The 19,835-nt window shown below is 41.1% G+C and overlaps 1 protein-coding gene across 4 annotated transcripts in view; it reads left to right on the top strand.

Annotated features, from left to right (window-relative positions):
- The window catches only part of ATF6 (activating transcription factor 6), an 82,220-nt gene that overhangs the window by 42,811 nt on the left and 19,574 nt on the right, over positions 1 to 19,835 (top strand). For all 4 annotated transcript variants that reach the window (XM_042804771.1, XM_042804767.1, XM_042804775.1 and 1 more), the window contains one exon: positions 19,677 to 19,761. In XM_042804771.1, the coding sequence (XP_042660705.1) occupies positions 19,677 to 19,761 (85 nt within the window). The remainder of the gene's footprint in view (positions 1 to 19,676; positions 19,762 to 19,835) is intronic.

Here is a 19,835-nt window from a genome sequence, read left to right as displayed (position 1 = left end):
AGTTTAAGCTGTGCTCAGACTGAGAGCTTGTTCTGTGCCTTCTCCTGATCTAAGTCCAGCCAGGCTCCTGTGTATCAACCAATACTCTCCTCTGAGACTCAGAGGTAGACGTTCCCAAGCTGTTCCTCATTGATGGTTTCTTCTCTGAAGCCTTAGCCAGTGTGGAGGTTCCTGGGTTGAGTCACTTGTTAGAATCTGTGAGGCTCTTGTTTAATCTCCTTTCCAGGAAACCAGTGGAGAGCTCTCCTGCTTTCTAAGAACAGTCCTGACTGCTCAAACCTGAAGTTTTTCACCAGCATCAGGAACTCAGTAGAGAATCACTGGATAGGTGATCACTGAGTAATCACTGGAAAACAAGGTTGAAAAGAAACCATTTTGCTGTCTCGGGTAGTCTGGCGCCAGCATCTCCAGAAGGGTATCTCCTTGACATCAGGGAAATATGCTGTGGGTTTCTCTTTGCTTCTGCTAAACCATCTGTTTCATATTTGCTTACCAGCTGTAAGCTGTAACTCCCCTGCAGACAACCAAGGTGCCACATACAATCTAGGCAAGAAGTTTCCTAACCTCTCAAGCTCGGTTTCTGAAGCACCAGCATAGAGAAATGTGTACAAAAATGAAACAGGACGTAAACATGCTGTCATCTGGAGAAAAAGGACAGATGCAGTAGTTTTTCTGGTGTAAAAATTTGCAAAAGCAGTTAACTGTGACTCATGGAGAATAAGAGAAAGTGTAAAGAACTACATTTACACAAGCAGAAAGGACCTCCTTAGGTTCAGGCTAAACACAGAGGTGATGGTACAAATGCTAAAAAAGGAGTGTTAAGCCAGCTGGGTAAACTGTCACAGTGTCATGACAGGACATTTCCGTTTCAGTGTAGAGTTGGTTAGTATCGGTTTGGTATGGCAGTCCAGGATGAGGATTTTACCCACAGCATGTGACTTGTGAAAAGGATATAACAAATGTGTGTAAAAAGTGTGTATGTACTTCAGTCTCGTTATCTTGCAGATGTGTATCTGTAAACGGGAGAGTATGGCTGCAGACTTTGTCAGAGAGAACAGCCTGTTCCCAAATAATTAGCCTCTAGTTCCCTACACCAGTCCTATCCCATCTCTGCTCTCCTGACCGTTATAACCATCACTGTCCACAATCCTCCTGCAGATTAGGACCTCTTCATGTTTATCAAAATTAATAACCTTTTTGACTTATATAGTCTCTCCAAATCTTGGTAGTTGATTTAAGAATTTACCCATTTGCTTGTAAAAGTCACTTCCAGTAACTTAATTCTCATAGGAAATAGATGATTAAGAACAAGTCTGGTCTGGGTTAAAAGAAGGAAAATAAATGCAGAACTCTGTACCTGAGCTATGGCACTTTTTGTCCGATTGTGTTACAAATCACCTTGATCTACTCGCAGTGCTTTTTCTGTTTGAAAACAACCCGACAAAGCCTTGATGCAGCTGCTTTGGCTTGTATGAAATTACAGTGTTGAATCTGACCCATCAGACGATGGGTTGCTGTGCTCCTTGTCTGCCTTTCCCTCCCAGTAACGGCATGTGCAGTTGTTACAGGACTGTGTGCGCTTTTGGTGTGCTTATAAACAGATTTCTGTGTGATCAGAGGGAGAGAGGGAAATGATCTGCAGCTCAGGGACTGCCTGGAGTTCACGTTGCCTTTGTGCAGGTCAGGGGTAGCTCTGCAGAGCCAGGAGAGGTTCAGAGGGCAAGAGGCAATGGAAATGAAAGGGAGCACGTTCACCAGGATGGAGTAGACTCAGGCTCTTGCTCTCCTGTGTACCCTCACTTTGAGGGCCTGATTAGGTATTTTCATTGATGAGTAATAGAGAGACTAGACACTGAACATACTAAATTGGTTAATGACAAGCTGAGTAGCCCTCCAGATGTGTTGAAGGAGAGGATTAGTAGTTAGTGCCTTCTAGGCACTAAGGTGCTTAGTACTTCTGATATTTTGCAGAAATTGTGAGTCCAAGATGTTCAGTCTTTTTGTGTAGAATTAAAACGACTACAGTAGTAAGAAAAAGAGGGAAGGGTTCATATGGGAGCATAGTTCAGGTTATAAAAAAAATGCTCATGCAATTGATGCTATCCACAAAGTGAAATCTGTTATTTTGCCATAGTATTTGTAGCTTCAGTGTCTTAAGAGTACACTGATGTACTTACTTGTCTAAAAACCTTCATGCATCATTCTTCACAACTTTATTCTATGATTAGAATTCCAGTAGAGCCTTTCTTTGACCTGAAAGTCCCCTTTATTTTGAAATAGTTAGAAAGGCTGTAAACTCCAGTGGCTTGGTGAAATGTTGTCAATGGAGCATTTCATTTTTAAAACCCACATCTATGAAAACACAGCTTCTGTGGTTCTCTGATATGGTTGCATCATACTTTGCAGGATATTGGCAGAAAATGTTGAAATTAGCTTGAGACTTCTTGTTTCACAAGCAAAATGTACATTATTAGAATACTTAAAGCCAAAGGCATTTATTGTAATTCTAGATGTTTAAGTTAGTGGCACATCTTAAGTGAGATGCGCACAAATAAAGGCAGAGAACTGCACCCATTTCGGTTTGATATCACTGGCACCATCTTCCTGTACACCAGAGTTTCTAAATAATCCTTAATGACAATGCTTTTGTAAATATTCACTAACAGTCTTGTGCAGTATTGACATTTTGGTTTTCACTTGCTAACAGTTGCGCTCAAACTGTGAATGTTCACAAAATCATAGGAGTGTTTGCTGGAGGGACCTCTGCAGGTCTCTAATCCAGAGCAGGACTGTTGTCAGCACTAGATCAGATCAGCTGTGGCTTGGTCTAGCTGAGTCTTGGGACCTTCCAAGGATAGGGAGACCCACCACCTCTGTGGTGACCCATTGCAGGGCTGACTGCCTGGCAAGGGAAGAATCTGAATGTCCCAAACCACCACACGTGGCTGTGGCACCTTGGTGTGTCATCCAGCACTATGGAGTGTGGCTCCACTGTCTCTGAAACTCCCTTCATGTAGTTGTAGGTTGCTCCTAGGTTGGACCCCTCATCTCCTCTTCAGCAGACAGAACCAGCCCAGCTCCCTTCACCTCCCTTCACAGACCGTGTGCCCCAGGGCTTGACCATCATGATAGCCTCTGCTGGCCCCTCTCCACTCTCCCCACATCCATCTTTGCCTGTAAGAAAAGAAGGGGAGCCAAAACTTTACATGATATTCCAGCTATGGTCTCACCAATCCTGAACAGAAGGTGACAAAACTTTCCTCACTGCCCTGGCCACACTCCCCAAATTTGATTTAGGTTTGCTTGATTTGCAGTGTTCCTCTAATACTTCTGTTTCAATTCCTTAACTTCTTTGCATCTAGGTTTTCTTCTTAAATCATTTCACAGACTGCAGTTGCTGCTTTACAGACTACCAGGCACCACAAATTCTCAAGCACTACACAAAGCTCCTTCTTCACTTAATGGAGGCAGAAAAGCTCCTCTCAATTTTTCCCACCTATCCCAAACACCTACCATTGCATGGACTGAATTTCCTTCTGGAGGTGCCTCTCTCCTGTAGATTTTAAAGGGAGCCCAGACAACTCTTTCAGACAGCTAAAGCTGGAAAAAATTAATCTCCCCCTAAGTGGGGAGATGAAAAGCTTCTATTTGCTCAAGCCATTATGTTTTAAATGTGGTTGAGAGTTGGCAAGTACTGATGGAGGAAAACATATTGCTCTCCAGGAAGAGAGACAGGCCCAGCCTGAAAGCTGTAGCCTGATGTGTCTTTTGAGTAGCGTGCAAGCAAGCATCTCTGCATTTTTATCTTCCCAAAGCTGACCTTTCACTCTCTTTAATCTAATCTGGTGCCTGTGATCTTGCTCATTCCATTGCTGTGGCAGACAGGCAGTTACTCACATGCACAGTCACAAGATGGACAAGGAGTGTGATGTTCCTGCAGCAGTTTATATCCCTGTTCATCTATTATCAGTGAAGTTTCAGACCAGGATCCAAGTAAACTATTGTTGTCATAAGAGAAAGCTTTTTCTAAGGAAACAGCCATTTTGATCATAAAAAGTGTATAGTGATTTGCCTCCATCATGGTGCTGTAAATTTTGATGGCTTGAATGAGTTCCCACAGCACTATAGTCAAAAAAAAAAATAAAATGCTGTACTCTCACGCTGTTAAAAATTGGATGATTTCTTCTCTTCCCTAGTTACATGAGCAGCTTCCAGGATTTTTTTAGGCTGAAGACCAGTGAGCCGATTAAAGTTTACCACCACCAGAAAGGAGAGTTCCTGTTGTCAGCGTTTCCTTGGTTGTGCATACTGTTGTCAGACCTGTCCTTGAGCCATTTTATCATGTTGGCAGAAGAACAGCCTGAAGAGTTCAGGGGACTGACAGTTGCCAGAGGTTGGCAGGGAAGGTGCGAGGGCTGAGAGAGGGAGAAGGTACCCTCCTGCTTCTGGTGGCCATGGGGCTCACATTGCTCAACCACCTGTAGGCCATGCCCAGCCATTCTGAAGGGCACTTTTGTAAGGGGAGATTGGGGGTGATTAAGGAAGAATCCTCAACATTAGGCACCCAAGGTCCTTTTTGCCACCAAGTGTGAGTTAATAATGTAATTTATGCCTTTTAAAACCATTTTCCATCAGGTTGTTTTCTTGTTTTGGTTTGAAGTTTTCTTTTTAGGGGAAAAATGTTAAATGTTTATAGACATTTTTCCCCTTATAAAATGAAGTCTGTTTCTAGAACTGATTTATGTCTTCCTCGGAAACAGTAGAAATTCAAACAGAGCAGGCGCTTGGCCACAAAACTGGACTCAGAATTGAGATTGAGAAGTGAAACTTAGCTACAAATGTGAAGAGAAGGAAGCTCATCAAGCTGAGGTAAACATGAGTTATGCAAAACAATAGGCAAAAAAATGAAAGGAAACTTCATCTTCATACTCTATTGTTTTAACTGAGATTATTAGTAACAGAGGTGACAACTTCTTTAACATTATTGTATTGAATATCTCGTTAATGAGAAGAAACTAGGAATAGCTGATGGATCCTTAGCCATACAGATGTCCTGGGATCTGCAGAATGAGAAACATCTTTCCAGCAAGCATCTGTAATGCAACACACATTTCACAGATTAAAACACTGCCGTCAAATTTGGATTCAGCCCACTGCATCTTGATATTAAAACCTTGTTTTCTCTGAACCAATATTTTGGGAAAAACAAAAGGCAGCTTGGATTTGGAGCACCAGCCCTGGTCCGAGTGTGCCAGACCACCATCCAGCCATCGGCAGCCTAGGAACTTTGCCTGACCCTGCTGCCAAGATGTACAGAGACCCACCCAAGTCTGAGCTGAAGTCATTGCAGAGCTCTGGGTAAATTAGGGGATTCAGACAAAAATGCAGCCTCGCTGCTGGCTGGGAAGAGAATTTGTTTCCTTGTTATCTGGTTGTGTTTCTTTCTGTATCTCTCATGTTGCTTTATTCTCGTGGTTTTGACAGTGGCATTTACATTGTAGGAAATCATATTTATATAAAGGCATGCTTTTATTCTGCTTTGGCAGAATGTGGAAGGAGGCATAAACCATTTTCTGTAGTGAAACTGGAGGAAGAAAAATGATAGATCGGTAGAGAAGGAAGAGCACCCATTCTTTTCAGTTCCTTAGAGAGATGTTCCTAAAGCAGCTTTAACCAGCAGGTGCTGACCATACAAATGAGAGCTGTATTTTTAAAACCAGGTCAAAGGCAATTTACTGAAAGTACTGCCTGTATTTATAAAACGCCTTTCTGCCTGTGACCTAAACCATTATTTCTTGCCACTACTGGGAGGTGATACCTCCATCTCAGTGAAGAGGAATTACCCTCAGAGAGGGTAAGAGGTATATTCAGGTACCTTGAGTCTATAAGGCTAAAGGATTGGGGGCAGGAGGATGTCCTCAGAGACTTAACTCATGGTCAGTTGCTTTTTCCAGAAAGTTGAGGGATAACAAATATTTCTAACAGAGACTTTCCAGTCCTGATGTATGTCTGTGTAGCTGATTCAACTTCCACAATTAGGAAAGATTTGTTGCTAATTTCCTGTACATCTGCTGCACACTCTGCTGCAGATTAGAATCAGGCCGCCACTCTGCTCTCGAGCAGTCAAGGGCAAACAGCGGCAAGCTGGGGCTTTCCCAGCAGGGAGAGTAGAGAGGAGCACCCTCTGCTACAGAGCTTTGGCTTTCTCTGATTTTGGTCTAGAATTTAGTTTGGACTATTACTTCATTCTCTCCTGTCATTACCCTTGAAATCTATTCCTGGTTTTTGCCACTCACTGCTTTCATTTTTTTTGTTCCCTCCTCCTTATGCATTACCCTCTCCCATTAATATATTCCAGCAAATTAGCAACTGCCACAGATCAGCGGATGGGTCAGAAAAGGGTGAAAGTCTCAGTGACTGTGAGATGTAAGTTGCTGTTGGCCAAATGTCATTTTATTCCCTCAAACCAGATTTGAATCCAGTACCTGATATCCTGGCTGCAAAGGGCATGCATGTTCTTTTTGCAGACACTAAAATATGTTTTAAGATAAATCCCATGCTAGGTTTTCAGCTTAAGAATGCATCTGCTCACATTCAGTATTTGGGCTAATGAACAGTTTGGTCCTCTTGTACAGTATGACAGACCAGGTACATACTTTTTAGAATAATTAACAGCTTCTTTAAAATAGAGTTCTGCAATCTGGCAGTATTTTTATTCAAAACTTTAAATTTGTATTCACCTGTGCACCACTAATAAATATAATTGTTCTTTTCATGAGAACATCTTTTGTATCCATTTTATTAAAGATGCCCTTAAGACTGAATCCTGCATCTGTGCTCAAATTCTGGCTTTTTGGATCTCTGGTCTGAGCTGTCCAAGCTGATGAGTCTGCTGCACTGACAACGGCAGGTGATCTACTTCTTGCCTTGCAGCTATCTTGCATAGTGTGGAGATTCAATAGGAGATTTAAATAAATTGTTTCTATTGCTGCAGAAGGCAAGAAGACAGTCATTTCAAATGAGGGCTGGATTTTGTGCCATATGCGTTGTAGGATTGAACACACTGTGATCAAATTAATTGCCTTGATTTAAAAAAAGTTGAAGTCTAAACTCTACTTGGCAGTTGCTTCTGGTTAAGATTTTAAAGTTCTCTTGCGTTCCTGACTACGTGCACATGTGGGCATTTTTGCTATGTAAGAAAGAATGCTTTCTTCTGCTTTGAAAGGGAATTATTTCATCAGTGGGAGTGTTCAGTCACAGGCTGTGTGGCCTTTCATGGACTTCTGTAGCTATTCCTAAGTATTTCTCATGTACGTAGCCCTTATTACTATCAACATATTTCTATGCAATCTTTTCATGAGTGGTCTTCAAATTAGTAAGACAGGGAAAGGGTAAAGTAGAAATATAATCTTGACAGACTTCCAAATTAGAGACAGGGTCCTTGCGTATTTTAGAAATGCTGGTCAGAAGAGCCCTCTGGGCCAACCCCCTCTGTGAAGGAAGGCTGTTGCCGACACTGCGTGAAGTTAGCCGTGGCATTGTTGAGTGGACTCTGAAGACCTCTAAGGATGGCAATCTCACCACAGAGTGAGATCAGAGTGTTCTAGTGCTTCACCGTCCTTTGAACTCAGTCGGAACAGTAAGCAGAGGACAACCATATTAGCAAATGGATTTTGAACCGCAGTGTTACGTTGATCCAGCCTTTGGAAAAAGCTTGACAGAAACTGCTTTTTGCCCATCCAACTTCTGTTTCATGGGGAATCAGATCTAGAAAGAAATCAGGATTTACAGTCTAGTCCGCCTCATGATACTGGATCCAAGGAGCATGCCCATGAAACCACATCATTTTTGTGCATGGGTTGGCTCTCTGCTTATGTGGCAGGGCTGCAAAGGCAGAACAGCGGAAAAAAGGTGTTTGTTGGTAATAACATTCCCCACTCCAGTTTCTGTTGTGTGTGCTCTTTTGGAGCGGAGTCTCCAGCTGGGCAATAATTCTAGGAATCCAGAATTTGCCTTATGTAGAAGACCAGAGGTCTTTCAAGCAAATATAGAAACTTTGGGTTAACGTTTTGTCAAAGAAGCAAAGAATCTGGATTATATCCTCTTTGGTTTTGCTGGACCATATTCACATGCCCTACCTAAATTACATGTTTTTGCAATTACAGATTGCAGTTGCAAAACTAATAGCCTACAGATGCTATGCAGAAGCAGAGCTCTGCTGCAGTGAATTAGAGAATGAGGGGAATTTCTTTTTATGGGTAGTAGTAATAAAACAATTAATTCCTTTTGGATCTTACAACTTTGTAAAATCTATGAAGATAATTGACAGACTCAACTGGGCGTTACAGATGAACTGAATTTCTGTGCTTATATAGCCCATGGGAAGGACAGAAAATGGCAGAGAAACATAATTGTCAAATAATGTAGAGCAAACTTTTTTTAATTTTATGATGCTAGTTTGATTGAGAGAACTTTTAGAAGAAAATCTGATCCCTATCAAACATAATAGGAAGAAGTGTTCCACCAGTACAAGCTGGGATTGTTTTGGTCTTCACAGAAGCTCAGAACTGAGTCAACTATTCATATAGACATATCTTTTCCAGTTTATCTTGAAACTCAACTAATTTCCACAAATAACACATGCACAAATTATCAAAGCATTTTTAAGTCCTTAAAAACTTTCTTATATGTTTTTAACCAAAACTGTTTACTTAAACATAGAATTCTGTTCTTCACATCCTCTTACTTTGCGTTTAGGAATTTTTTTTTAATCTGCTGCCAAACCAAAATTACATCATAGCAAATGCATGCATTGTTCTTTACTTTCGGGCCTTGCAAAGCAGTTCTGCAGACAAGTTTAATTGGCTGGATTTCTGTCCAGTCTCTGTCCTGTGCCCTCCTTGTTCACATGGCCTTTCTTCTTTCCTGTACAGTGGAAAAAAGACAAAAGTACAAGGAAGAGTACATTTATGATAGAAAGAAAGTCCAAATGGTGTGCCTTCACCTTACTCTCCATTGCAATCAGGCTGGCTTTGCTGTGCCTCATGGTGTGCCTAATTAACATATGTGCACATAAGCTTCTACCAACTGTGATTTCCTGGAGCATTCCCTATTCACAGGGGAAGGCTGATGGTATTTAGTGCCTCTTATTTAGGATGCGTTGCGAGTCAAAAGTGAGATTCAGAAAGCCTGGGTGGAAAAGAGGCAGGTTCATCTTGGGTAGTTCCAGAATGAGGGATTTGCAGAGGAATGGAGAGCTTGAGAACAGCGGGTCATTTTGCAGCTGGTATAACTTTGTTAATAGGATGAAGATAGATGTTTCAGTGGGACGGAAGATTACTGGGCCTGTTTTCTGGAAGTGTGCTTATATTCAGATTCCTGAAGGGAGACAGGATTCCTACTTAGAGGCCACTGGGTAGATTCTATTATTTGACTAATGGATACCTAATTACTAGATACCTAATTACCAGCATATTTCAGTGTTATCTTAAGGCATAATTCCTCCTGTTTGGCCTTGGAAGTTGAATTAAAGGAATTGTAAACCATGAAAATAGAAAAACTGAATAGTATATCATTTTTTTCCACCTTTATATGACATCTGCTTTACAGCTGCCTTTGGTGCATCTAAGTAATACTTTTGTGTTATAGTCTGTTGTGTATTAGAAAGTTGTTGTGTTGGTCTTCTCAAATGTTGATGGAGTAATGAGATTCTCTTGCATTTTTATTCTTGCTTTATCAATTATAACCTTGATCTTCTACCTAGAGGGAACAGAGTAGGATACCAGATGAAACAAAGGGCAGAGAAGTAAGCTAGGAGGATGCGGGTCCAAACCAAGGGAAGAAAGCAATTCATGCAATGGAAGTAGACTTGTGGAATTTCTTGCCAGAATGCATTATAGATGCTATAAGTTTGCATGTATTCAGGGGAGGACTGGGAGAAGTCATGGAAGAGAAATCTATTAATAGCTACTAAATATATAAAGATCACATCTCTGTTAGAAAATCCCTGAAATGGTAATTGAAAACGGTTGGTGGCTGGAAGACAAGTAGGGGAAGGTGTCATATCTGTACACACTGCATGTTTCCATCTTGGCAAGATGAGTTGGCTTTCCTTGGAGTCAGAGGACAGCATCAGCTCGTGGGCAGCAGCAGGAAAGCCCAGCCCAGGACAGGCAGGAAGAGGAAATCAGGAGCAGCTTCACCAGCAGGAAAACTTACTTTGCCTCAAGTCACTGTGAAACTGGGTCCTCTGCTTTTACACCTGGAGAGGTTTTTTTGTTCTAAAATGGAATCATATGGTGACTGCTGTTGTGTCTTGGATCTTTTGGGAGTCAAGAGCTACTGGAGAGATGATCTGAATAAACATCTAAGCCAGAGACACTTGCAGTCCTTTTAAAAATCTAAACAATGTCACTTTAATTTGGCGTCTGTTTTTTAGGTTCCTTGTGGTCTTTAAGGCAATGTAACATAAATTCAATCCAAAAGGAGATGGAACAAAAAGTAGTTCTTGCTTTACTGATGTTATCTGTCTCTGTGAACTGCAGAGAAGGACACAGTTCACAGCAGGTCTCCATATCCTTAGCAGTCTCCATAACCTTTTAAATTCTTAATCCAGAAGAGGTCCTTTGCCATTGGTTCTCCTTTACACTGAGCAAACACTTAGTGCTGACCTACAAAGCTGAGCCCTGCTCATAGACAAGCAGCACCGCTGCCATTGAAGGGAATGGAGGAAACTCCTCCAAAAGAGGCTGTGACAGAGTGAGTTTTCCATTCCTCTGAGGTCTCTGGGATTTTCACAGGGCTCTCTGACTCACAGTGAGGTGCTTTCCAGTTTAGTTTTGGAGCCCAGGCCATATCACATCTGGCAGTAGCACAGTTGACAATAAAAGGCACTAAAGGCTTCTTCATTAAAAGGTCTCTCATGTGGGAACTAGACTGGATAGCAACTCCCTCTTCTGCAGGGACAGTGACCAGAAACTGTTCCAGAGTACAGTTTGGTGTTATTTATAAAAATTTGTCTGGGAATGTCAGAAAGGTGTAATCTTACACTATAGGACATTTTATTGACTGTGGGATTGAGCTATTTCTGGTGAAATGCTTAAATAAAAAGCATATCTCATCAATTCATTGCTGTGTGCAAAGTATAGGCTGTAAAAGCCACCTGTGCACAGAAATACTGTGATTGAAATAGCATTGGTGTGAATAGGAGCACATTTGGCAAAAATGAAAACAGAAGAAGCAGCTTTATTCTCACCACTTCTGGAAGCTTTCCTGTTACGGAACAGTCTCCTTTCCTCCCCCTGCCCTCCCCCATCCCCACCCCCCCAACAGGCTTAAAACTTAGAAAAGTAATTAACTTCTATGGTTAGGGGTTGGGAGTTAAATTTTCTATTACAAATTCTCTTCTTTAAGTATGCTGCAAAATCAAACTGTGTTAATATATGCTAGCTAACCTCAAATTTAATATATGCAGAACTGCTACTCTTTCAAATTAAGTTAAATGGTTATTGTTAAACCCGAAGTAGTAAAGCTGCTGGGGCCTTCCAGGGTAGGATGTCAGGAGCCGGTGCAGAGAGGTTGAATTTTTATTGCGGGTTTTCTGTGAATTCGTTGCCATCATTATACCATCTTTCACTCACTCCCATACTCATCTTTCCATGTCATGGATTCCCTGCAAGGATCCACAATAGGGTGAGTAAATCCACTTGTATTTATAAGGTCTAACTTTAGAAAACAAAAGAAAAAAAGACACATCAAATTTAAAAACAAGGCAGGTTTACAGTTCATGGTATAATGAGCAAGTATTGTGGCTGAGTCACAGTTTGTGTAGTGGTTTTAGCTGTTTTTGTCTCTTTTTTTTTTCTGCTCTTAAAACCGTCCCCATGCTTTTCAGATACAAGGGCCAGACTGAAATGGTAGGATAGCAGTAGCTTCAGAGGCACCCTCCCCTCTGCAGTTACTGCCCTGTTTAACATCCGCTGACAGCAAAAGCAAAGTTGCAGGAACTTCTGGCATTTTCACATGGGCCAGTGCTGTATCCAGCGTTGTGTATCCTCAGGACACCATGTGGTTGGCATCACCCAACCGAATCAATAGTGAAATTATACAGCCATTTCCTCTACAAATTTGTAAACTTTCATATGTGTCTTCTTTGAGCTGACAGACGAAATCAGAAACAGATATGCCAAGACCTGATTCTTATTTACACCATGATCTGTGCTATGTGCTTTGCAGTATCGGGAACTGCTGAAGTAAATGAGAATCAGCCTCTAGGCCGTGAATGCGTTTCAGTAAGTTCTCTTCCCTGCAGAAGCACCTCCTTTTGTGTCCAGAGAGCTGCTGAAGTTCAGCCCTGGCTGTCCTGAGAATGACAGGTAACATTTCCCAGTTGGGGGTTTCATGCTGCCCAGTACAGGTTCCTGTGTAGGGGATCAGGACAGAAACATCACATCTCTGGCAACAGCCAGACAGCCTGGAACAATTATTTTCAAATTTTCAAAAAGTGTGAAATCTGTGGTTTATGAAAGAAAAGTTGGCTTGCTGGCTCTGTCAGCCCAGGGTTTTAAAAAGTCCGGCTCCTCAGAGGACCTATACAAGATAGTCTCTGAAGCTGTATGCAGCTTTTTGGGCCTGTGAAAGCACATTTTTGTTTCACACTCTTTGTATGGCCAAAGGCATACCTCTAAAGAAGGTCTGGTGTCATCTCATTGACCTGAAATCCTTGAAAATATTCAGAAAAAAGAGTTTTGAAAAACAATACATGGATTTGATGCACAGTTTTTTACGGTAAAAAAAACACTTGCTTTTTAACTGCTTCATCTTGAGATCACTAGGTGTGGTCAGATAATAAATAGATAAACTTTTAAACTGTCAGGACATGTTGAACACTAGCAAAAGTAGTGGCATTGAAGAAAAATGGTACCCCTGGCAGCTCTGGGAAGCTGCCAGCCCTTCAGTGGGATGTAGAAAGCTCCTTGGCCTCTGTTTGCAGTGGCTGTAATGCAGCCCTAGGATCACAGCGTGAAGATTTGGGCTGGAAGAGATTGAGGCACGATTCCCTGGGAGACCTCTTAGTCATAAACTGAGATGAAAAAATGCCCAGCTACAGTGTTTGTTTACTGTAAGAGGTCTTGTGAAGCTGCCTGGACAGAGTACCCTTTGGCATGCCAAGGCGCCTGGCTCCATTTGCCCGCTCTGCTCTGGCAACTGGCTTTGTTAGCTGCAATATTCTAGCACATAGCTGGCCTCCAAGGCAGTGGTAAAGATCACATCTCCTCATCAAGGCAAATTACGAGAACAGCACATTAAGGTTTTCCTTTGGTAATTTAATCCTGTCTCCTTGGAGCTTTTATTCTTGTAAAGTAACTTGTTTTTGAAAAGACTATCCTTAGTTTGTCAGAGGTGGATCTCTAATGGACAGTGGGGCTCCTTTGGACGTCTTGAGGAAGTCTTTGTGAGAAGAGAGATGAGAAGTGAGTTAGGGCCAGCCTTGCAGGAGTGGAGTCATGGCTCCCACATGGATTGCATCTGAAGTCAGCGCCCTACGTGCTCCAGAGCAGTGGGAATGGACAGAGGCACGCCTTGCCCTTCAGCAGCATGACAAACAGTGTTTAAGAAGGCAAATGTGCTAAATACACTGTAACAAAGCACATTTACGTCAAGTTATGTTACTTCTTTCCAGTAGGTAATCCTTTTGCTCAAGACACTAGAAAAGGCATTTGAAAAATGCCCATACCTAAACACAGCAGATAAGAAGGTAAGAAAAATCTAGTGGAATTGATTTGACAGATAAGTAACCGCAGGGGTAGGAGGAAAGAGAGCTCATGCTCCAAGTGCAGAGCTTTGGTGGACTTGGAAATTGTTCCTTTGTGTCCCGTGTCGCTCAGGTATCCCTCAAACGCGTGCACATCTCCTCCAAACATTCCCCATATCACTGGTAATATTTTCCTCTGTCATGGGCATGCAAGGAATAATTCATTCGTGTTTCTTTCAAGCACACCAAAACGGAGGAGGAGCTCCGCAGATTGCCTACAGCAAGGTAGCATACTGCTCCCAGGGGAAATGTCTGTTGCTGGGTGCAGTGTTGCTGATGGGACATGCATTGCAAAAGCCAAAACATAAAATATTTCCAATTCTAATAATTTAAAAGCCAAGAGTCAGACTTAGGAAATTATGATAGTTTAAAAAAAAAAATTGACAAAGAGCCTTGAGTAGCATTTTTTCTCTCTGTTTAATGGAACTTCATGGTATGCAGTGATGATGTTTTCTTTATGTCCTTTAACTATGGGAGTTACAAGCAATTTTTTTTTTTTTTTTTTTTTTAATGAAGGCTAAGATGCCTGCAAGTTTTCATGCATCTAGGTAATAGGGACTTGCAGAGGCAAACCATGTGTCCTGAGACTCAGCCTGAAGCTGCAGGAGCAGCCAGTTTTGGAATATTCTAGCACAGTGGAACATGATTTCCATTGCCAGTTGACTGTGGGGGTTGGAGATACATGAGGCTCCAAAGCTTAATCCCTGTTAGAGCCCTAACAACACTGATCTTATGTAAGAATCCTTTAAGTCTTTATTGCGGTTTCATGTGTTGTTGAGTCCAGAAGTAGATCAGCAGGCACTGAAATAGCCAGCAGAGTACAAAGATTCTGTGAGGAATTTCATTCTATAGGGGCACTTATTTTCTAACTGTTTGCAACTAGTTAATTGTATTCTAATTATTTAATGCCCTGAATGTTTTGTGGTAGCAAGGACATAATAAAGTGATTATTAATCAGAATTTTAACAAGTAACAGTTTCAGATTTATCCCCAGGAAAAAATGTGTTCCTGGATCCCAACTTATTAAATTAAGGTAATGCATTTGTAGCTGGATTTTTAGTATCTATATATATTTTTATCTATCTGTCCATCTCATCTGGCTTCAATATCACTGAACTGTAGAGATGATCAAAAGCAAAATGAGAATGGTAAAGCTAAGGTCTCATTTGAAATATTGTCTTTCCAGGCTGATATTTTTCCAGTCATTCTGCCAGCAGTCTCAGGTCTGCATCGTCTATTTAAATTGTCATCTCATCTAAGTGCAAATCTTGGCCCAAGCCAAGGCCATCTGTTGTTGGGTAATAGTTGTGATTTATTCTGCCTCTGGATGACATTCATGCCCATGGGCCAGATGCTGACTTGTAAGATTTGCTTTTATTCATTTTCAGTTTTATACCATGTGTTAATATCACAAACAGTATTTTAATTTTAGACATTTTTGTCTAGTGTTTAAAATTAGGGATGAGTAATAGCACCACACACCCCTCTGGGATGCAATTCAGCATACTTCAGAACAGGATAGGACAGGAGAAAATACTTTACATGTTAGAAATACATTCAAACAATGTTTCTAAATCTCTAATTTCTTCCTGATCACTAATCCATACATTCATTTACATTGCACATAAAAAATTAGGTACTGCTTTCAAATAAAAGTTGTGGAATATTTGAAGACTTTTTGGCATGAGAATGTTGTAGGTAGCTAAACTGTAGGCAAAATATTTATGATACTCTGCAGCATACCTTTGCCTTCACTGTAGAATGAGGGTAATTAGGAAACTTTGCAAGTTGAGACTGACTGTCAGAGGGACACTCCTGCATATAAAAGATAAAGATTATTAGGGAGATGGATAAATTTCCCGAATTCCAGATTTATAAAAATGGCTCTTTGTAGTAGAGATGGGCCGTATCCAACTTCCAGACAATCTGTGCATCTTGCACATTAGCTGCCAGTAGCAGTTTGGACTTAGAGATGACTGGCTTTTTGTATGTCTGCCTTCTCCAGAGTTGGTGTTGAATCACTGAAGAGTTGTGCAGAACTCCAGATCACATTTGGATACACAAATGTGAGCAGAAATTACTTCATTGTCTCACTGTTTGCTGTGGGAGCAGAAGGCTCTGGGTCTTCCCTCCCATACTGTTCAAACTGCTCCAGTGGAACAGGGGAGTAGCAGGTGAATTGGTACAAGAATGTACCACTTCGCTGTGTAGTTTTAGAAAACATTTCAGAGTCTGGAAACTAATGGGAAGTTAATTTTAATGTCTTGGGTAGCAGAGCAGCTTTGTTGAAAATGGTTCTCTATGCACTTTGTCCATGATCCAGTGAGTTGATCGTGTCGGGTTGAGTGTGGAGGGATTTCTAGTAACAGTGCACAGATAATAGGTATTAAAGTTTTTATCTTATCAGTTTCTGTCTCTAGCACAATTTTGTGTGGCTGAGAAGGATGTATTGGGCCTACCATGCTTTCTGTAAAATAAGTTCACTACGTTAGACTGAATTATAATAATGGCACTTTATGTATCTGTCCTCCTCCTTATATTCCTTTGGTTTTGATCATCTGTAATTGTGATCTAGAAAACAATGATCCTTTTGTTTCTCTGAGGCAAGGAAAGAAGACTGGGTGGTGTTCATTTAATACAGCTTCAGGTGTTTGGACGTTGGCTGACCAGTCTCAACTAGACCTCATTCTCATGAGAGTCACTGGAGAGCATCAGGCTTCTATGGATCTCCTGTCATCTCCAGTGCTGTCTTACCGTAGAGTGAAATACTGGCTGGAGTTGCCCACTTCAGTTGACTGATGTAGCAGAAAATTACTTGGTGTTTTTGTTTTAAGCCAGAATTATGAGAAAGGAGAGCAAACAGTGGTGAACTTCTTGTTTCTTCATTGCAGCTCTTGAAACATCATTCACAGAACTCTAAAATTAGTTGAGATTAAATCTAACTCCTGATATTAAAAAAAAAAAGCTTCTAGGTGAGGCAGAACTAGGAGAGGTGAATTTTACATCTAATTTTTGATTCAAGGTTTAGAATAAAGTATTGTTTTCCAGCAAATCAATTTGGTGGAATCTGAACCTGCCCAGCAATATTAGTGCATAGTTTGGCCATGTTGTAGTCATGGAAATGCAATTTGTTAACTGCAGAGTCAAGTCTGAGCCAAGTCTTTGAACTGAACGATGATGGAGGAGATGCAGAGCTTGTAGAGGCCAAGTCTGAGGTGTTTGCACTGCTTATGTAGTTGCCATAGGACTCTCTTGAGAAGTTGGTACTGCCAGTGTCCTGTGGACTCCAAAAAGAGAATCGGAGAATCATTGAAATGGGTAGAGAAAACCTCTGGTGCTGCCTAGCCCAACTTTCTCCTCAAAGGGGAACTGTTGCCAACAGTAGGTAAGGGCAGCCATGACTTTGTTTAGCTGGGTCTTGGAAACCTCCTAGCTCTTTGCTGACCCGTTCCAGGATTGCACCACACTCTGGGTGAAAACCTGTTTCTGAATGTCCAACCTGAACCTCCTGTGGTACAGCCAGGAAAGGTAGTGGTACAAGAGGTACCTGAGTAATTCTCCTTTTTTGGTTGCTATCCAGAAATTTGGCATTTCTGTCATGACACTGCTGTTTATTGCTGTAGAGGTACTCCAATTGTAAAGGCTTTGTGATCGTTCTTAATACATTTTATACATACGGTAAATAAAGGTCCCATTATACACAAAACTAAGCCAGCATCAATTAATGTACCAATTTTCAGATACATTAGCAAAAAATAGTAGTTGCTTGTAGTTATTCACAAGTGATCATCTGCACAGTACTTGTGTTTTGCTAGGCAATGATGTTGTGCACACTCAGAAGCACAGAAAAAAAACCCAACAGGATAAGCATTTTTTAAACGATGTTAAAAATAGTTGTCAAATCATGACAAGGACATCGTTACAAAATGTAGTTTTAATGGACATCTTATCTTTGGCCTGTTCCCTTGGGAACATTGAATTTCAAGAACAGTTTTTCCGTAAAGTTGATTGTCTTCTGAGTGTTGTCTTAATCTCAGTGGTTCAAAAATGCAATGGGAATTACATATGTAGTCTGAGAATTACACCAGAGTGGTTTTATAATTTTAGTACCAATATGTTTTTAATTACGGTCATTTATTGAAGTAATGTTTTCTTCTTGTGGTCAGTCATTTGTTTTTGGGGGGGGATTTTTCGGTGGGAAAAAAGGAGGGTGATATTTCTGCAATGTATCTACAGAATATCTTGATATATTTAACACCTAACTTTGTGTGTAACTCAGTTCCCTGATTCTGAGACATAACAATGTAGAGTTTAAATATTAAAATGGGGAAAATACAGTTACCCTGGCATTAAGAAGTTAACAACTGTGTCCTGAAAGAAGTCTAATTTAGTCTGCCAGAAAGATAACCTTGGCCAAAAGCATGAGATGTTTGTGTGCTGTTCTTACCCTTCAGCAGGGAGCCGAAAAGCTGCATGTAAAATTTCTGAGTGCCAGGTTTGTAAAACATCGTGGGAGTTTTACAAATGGGAAAGCATGAAATTAGTTGAGAGCAGCAAACTTGCTTCTGCGTTTTAACCATGTAAGATAGCCACTGGCTCTTGGAAATTGAAAGGCAAACAATCAGATCTGGTTTTAGGATAATTCCAAAAACTTTTTAATGAGTTGGTCTCCACGTGTTTGACATGGTGGCACCTGCCGGCTTTCCTTCTTCTCAGAGACCCTGGGAGTGAATTTGGCATCACTGGGATCGGGAGAGTGGCAAACACAGGGGCTGGGAAAATAAACCTTTCCCTTAATTCTTTGGGACCTGGAAAAGATACTTAGTGATTGGCAGGTTTTTGTTTCACTTGGAGACCGAGTTGGAAATTTGAACTCAATTTGTCAATGACATAAACACAGTCTTTTGTTCCTAATTGCTAAGAGAGAGCAGATATATATCCCTCACAATGCCCACTGGATACTGAGATGGTGCAGCAAATAAACCTTCTCTCAGGGAAGCTAAGCTTTGAAAGGCATGGGAAGCTTCCCTCATCCTCAGTAGTCTTTCTTTGGTCTGTCTAGATGAGCATAGCACAATAATATGGGAGATGCCTGGACTAGTGCTTTATATTCTGTTACTTCTGTTGATAAGGGAAGAACCATATTTTCCCAGGCTGCAAGTTGAGCAATTTGAGTTCAGCAGCAGCAAAAAAAAATGAAGAAAGGCTGCATTTTTCCTTGCAGGTCAGGTCCATATTCAGAGCATCCAGTGCAGATGCAGCTTCCACTGCTAAAACCCAGGGTAGTTAGTTTGAATGCTGCTGTCTTACCCAGCCACCTCACAGTTGAAATAAGCTACTAAAGCACAGCTTTGCCATCAAAATTCCTTGGTAGGTTTTGTGAGCAGAGCTCATATTTCACACGCCGTCACAACCCTGACTGATACAGTCTTACTGCACAAGGCATGTGGTGTGGAGCTTGACATAGATATAGCAGGATGACATTTATGTATAAAGCAGACAGCACTGCAAGTAAAGGCTCCAATTCAGTAAAGCCCTTAACCACATGTTTAAATATCATTGAAGTTAAATTACTTTAATCATATACATAAGTATTCTGTTGAACGAGGGCCTAATAGTAGTTTCCATCTCTTTCCACATGATCAAGGCTTTGTCATATTCTGCTGCATGTGATAGGGGTTTCTTCTCAGTTGCATAGCATGAGCAATCGCTGTGACTTTTGGAAGACTCACTGAACAATTTGCATTTGCTAAGCTGTCGTAAACAGTTTTATGTGGAATGCCTGTAAGACAGAATTGAAAGGAATTTTCCCGGCTCTGTACTTCCAGGGTAGATTTAACACATCTTTTCCCCTATTTTCCAGGACCACCTGTTATTGCCAGCCACCACACATAACAAGACCAGAAGACCAAAGATGTCTATAGTGTTGCCAGCTGTAAACATCAATGGTAAGTCCAAAACATGAAAGAGAGCAATAGGAGAATAATTTCAAAGAGGTGTGCCTGACTTGTAACCGAACTTA

The sequence above is a fragment of the Tyto alba genome, unplaced genomic scaffold (assembly GCF_018691265.1).
Source record: "Tyto alba isolate M040663 unplaced genomic scaffold, T.alba_DEE_v4.0 Super-Scaffold_1000006, whole genome shotgun sequence".
Taxonomy (NCBI): domain Eukaryota; kingdom Metazoa; phylum Chordata; class Aves; order Strigiformes; family Tytonidae; genus Tyto; species Tyto alba.
This window is presented reverse-complemented; position numbering and strand designations above follow the sequence as displayed.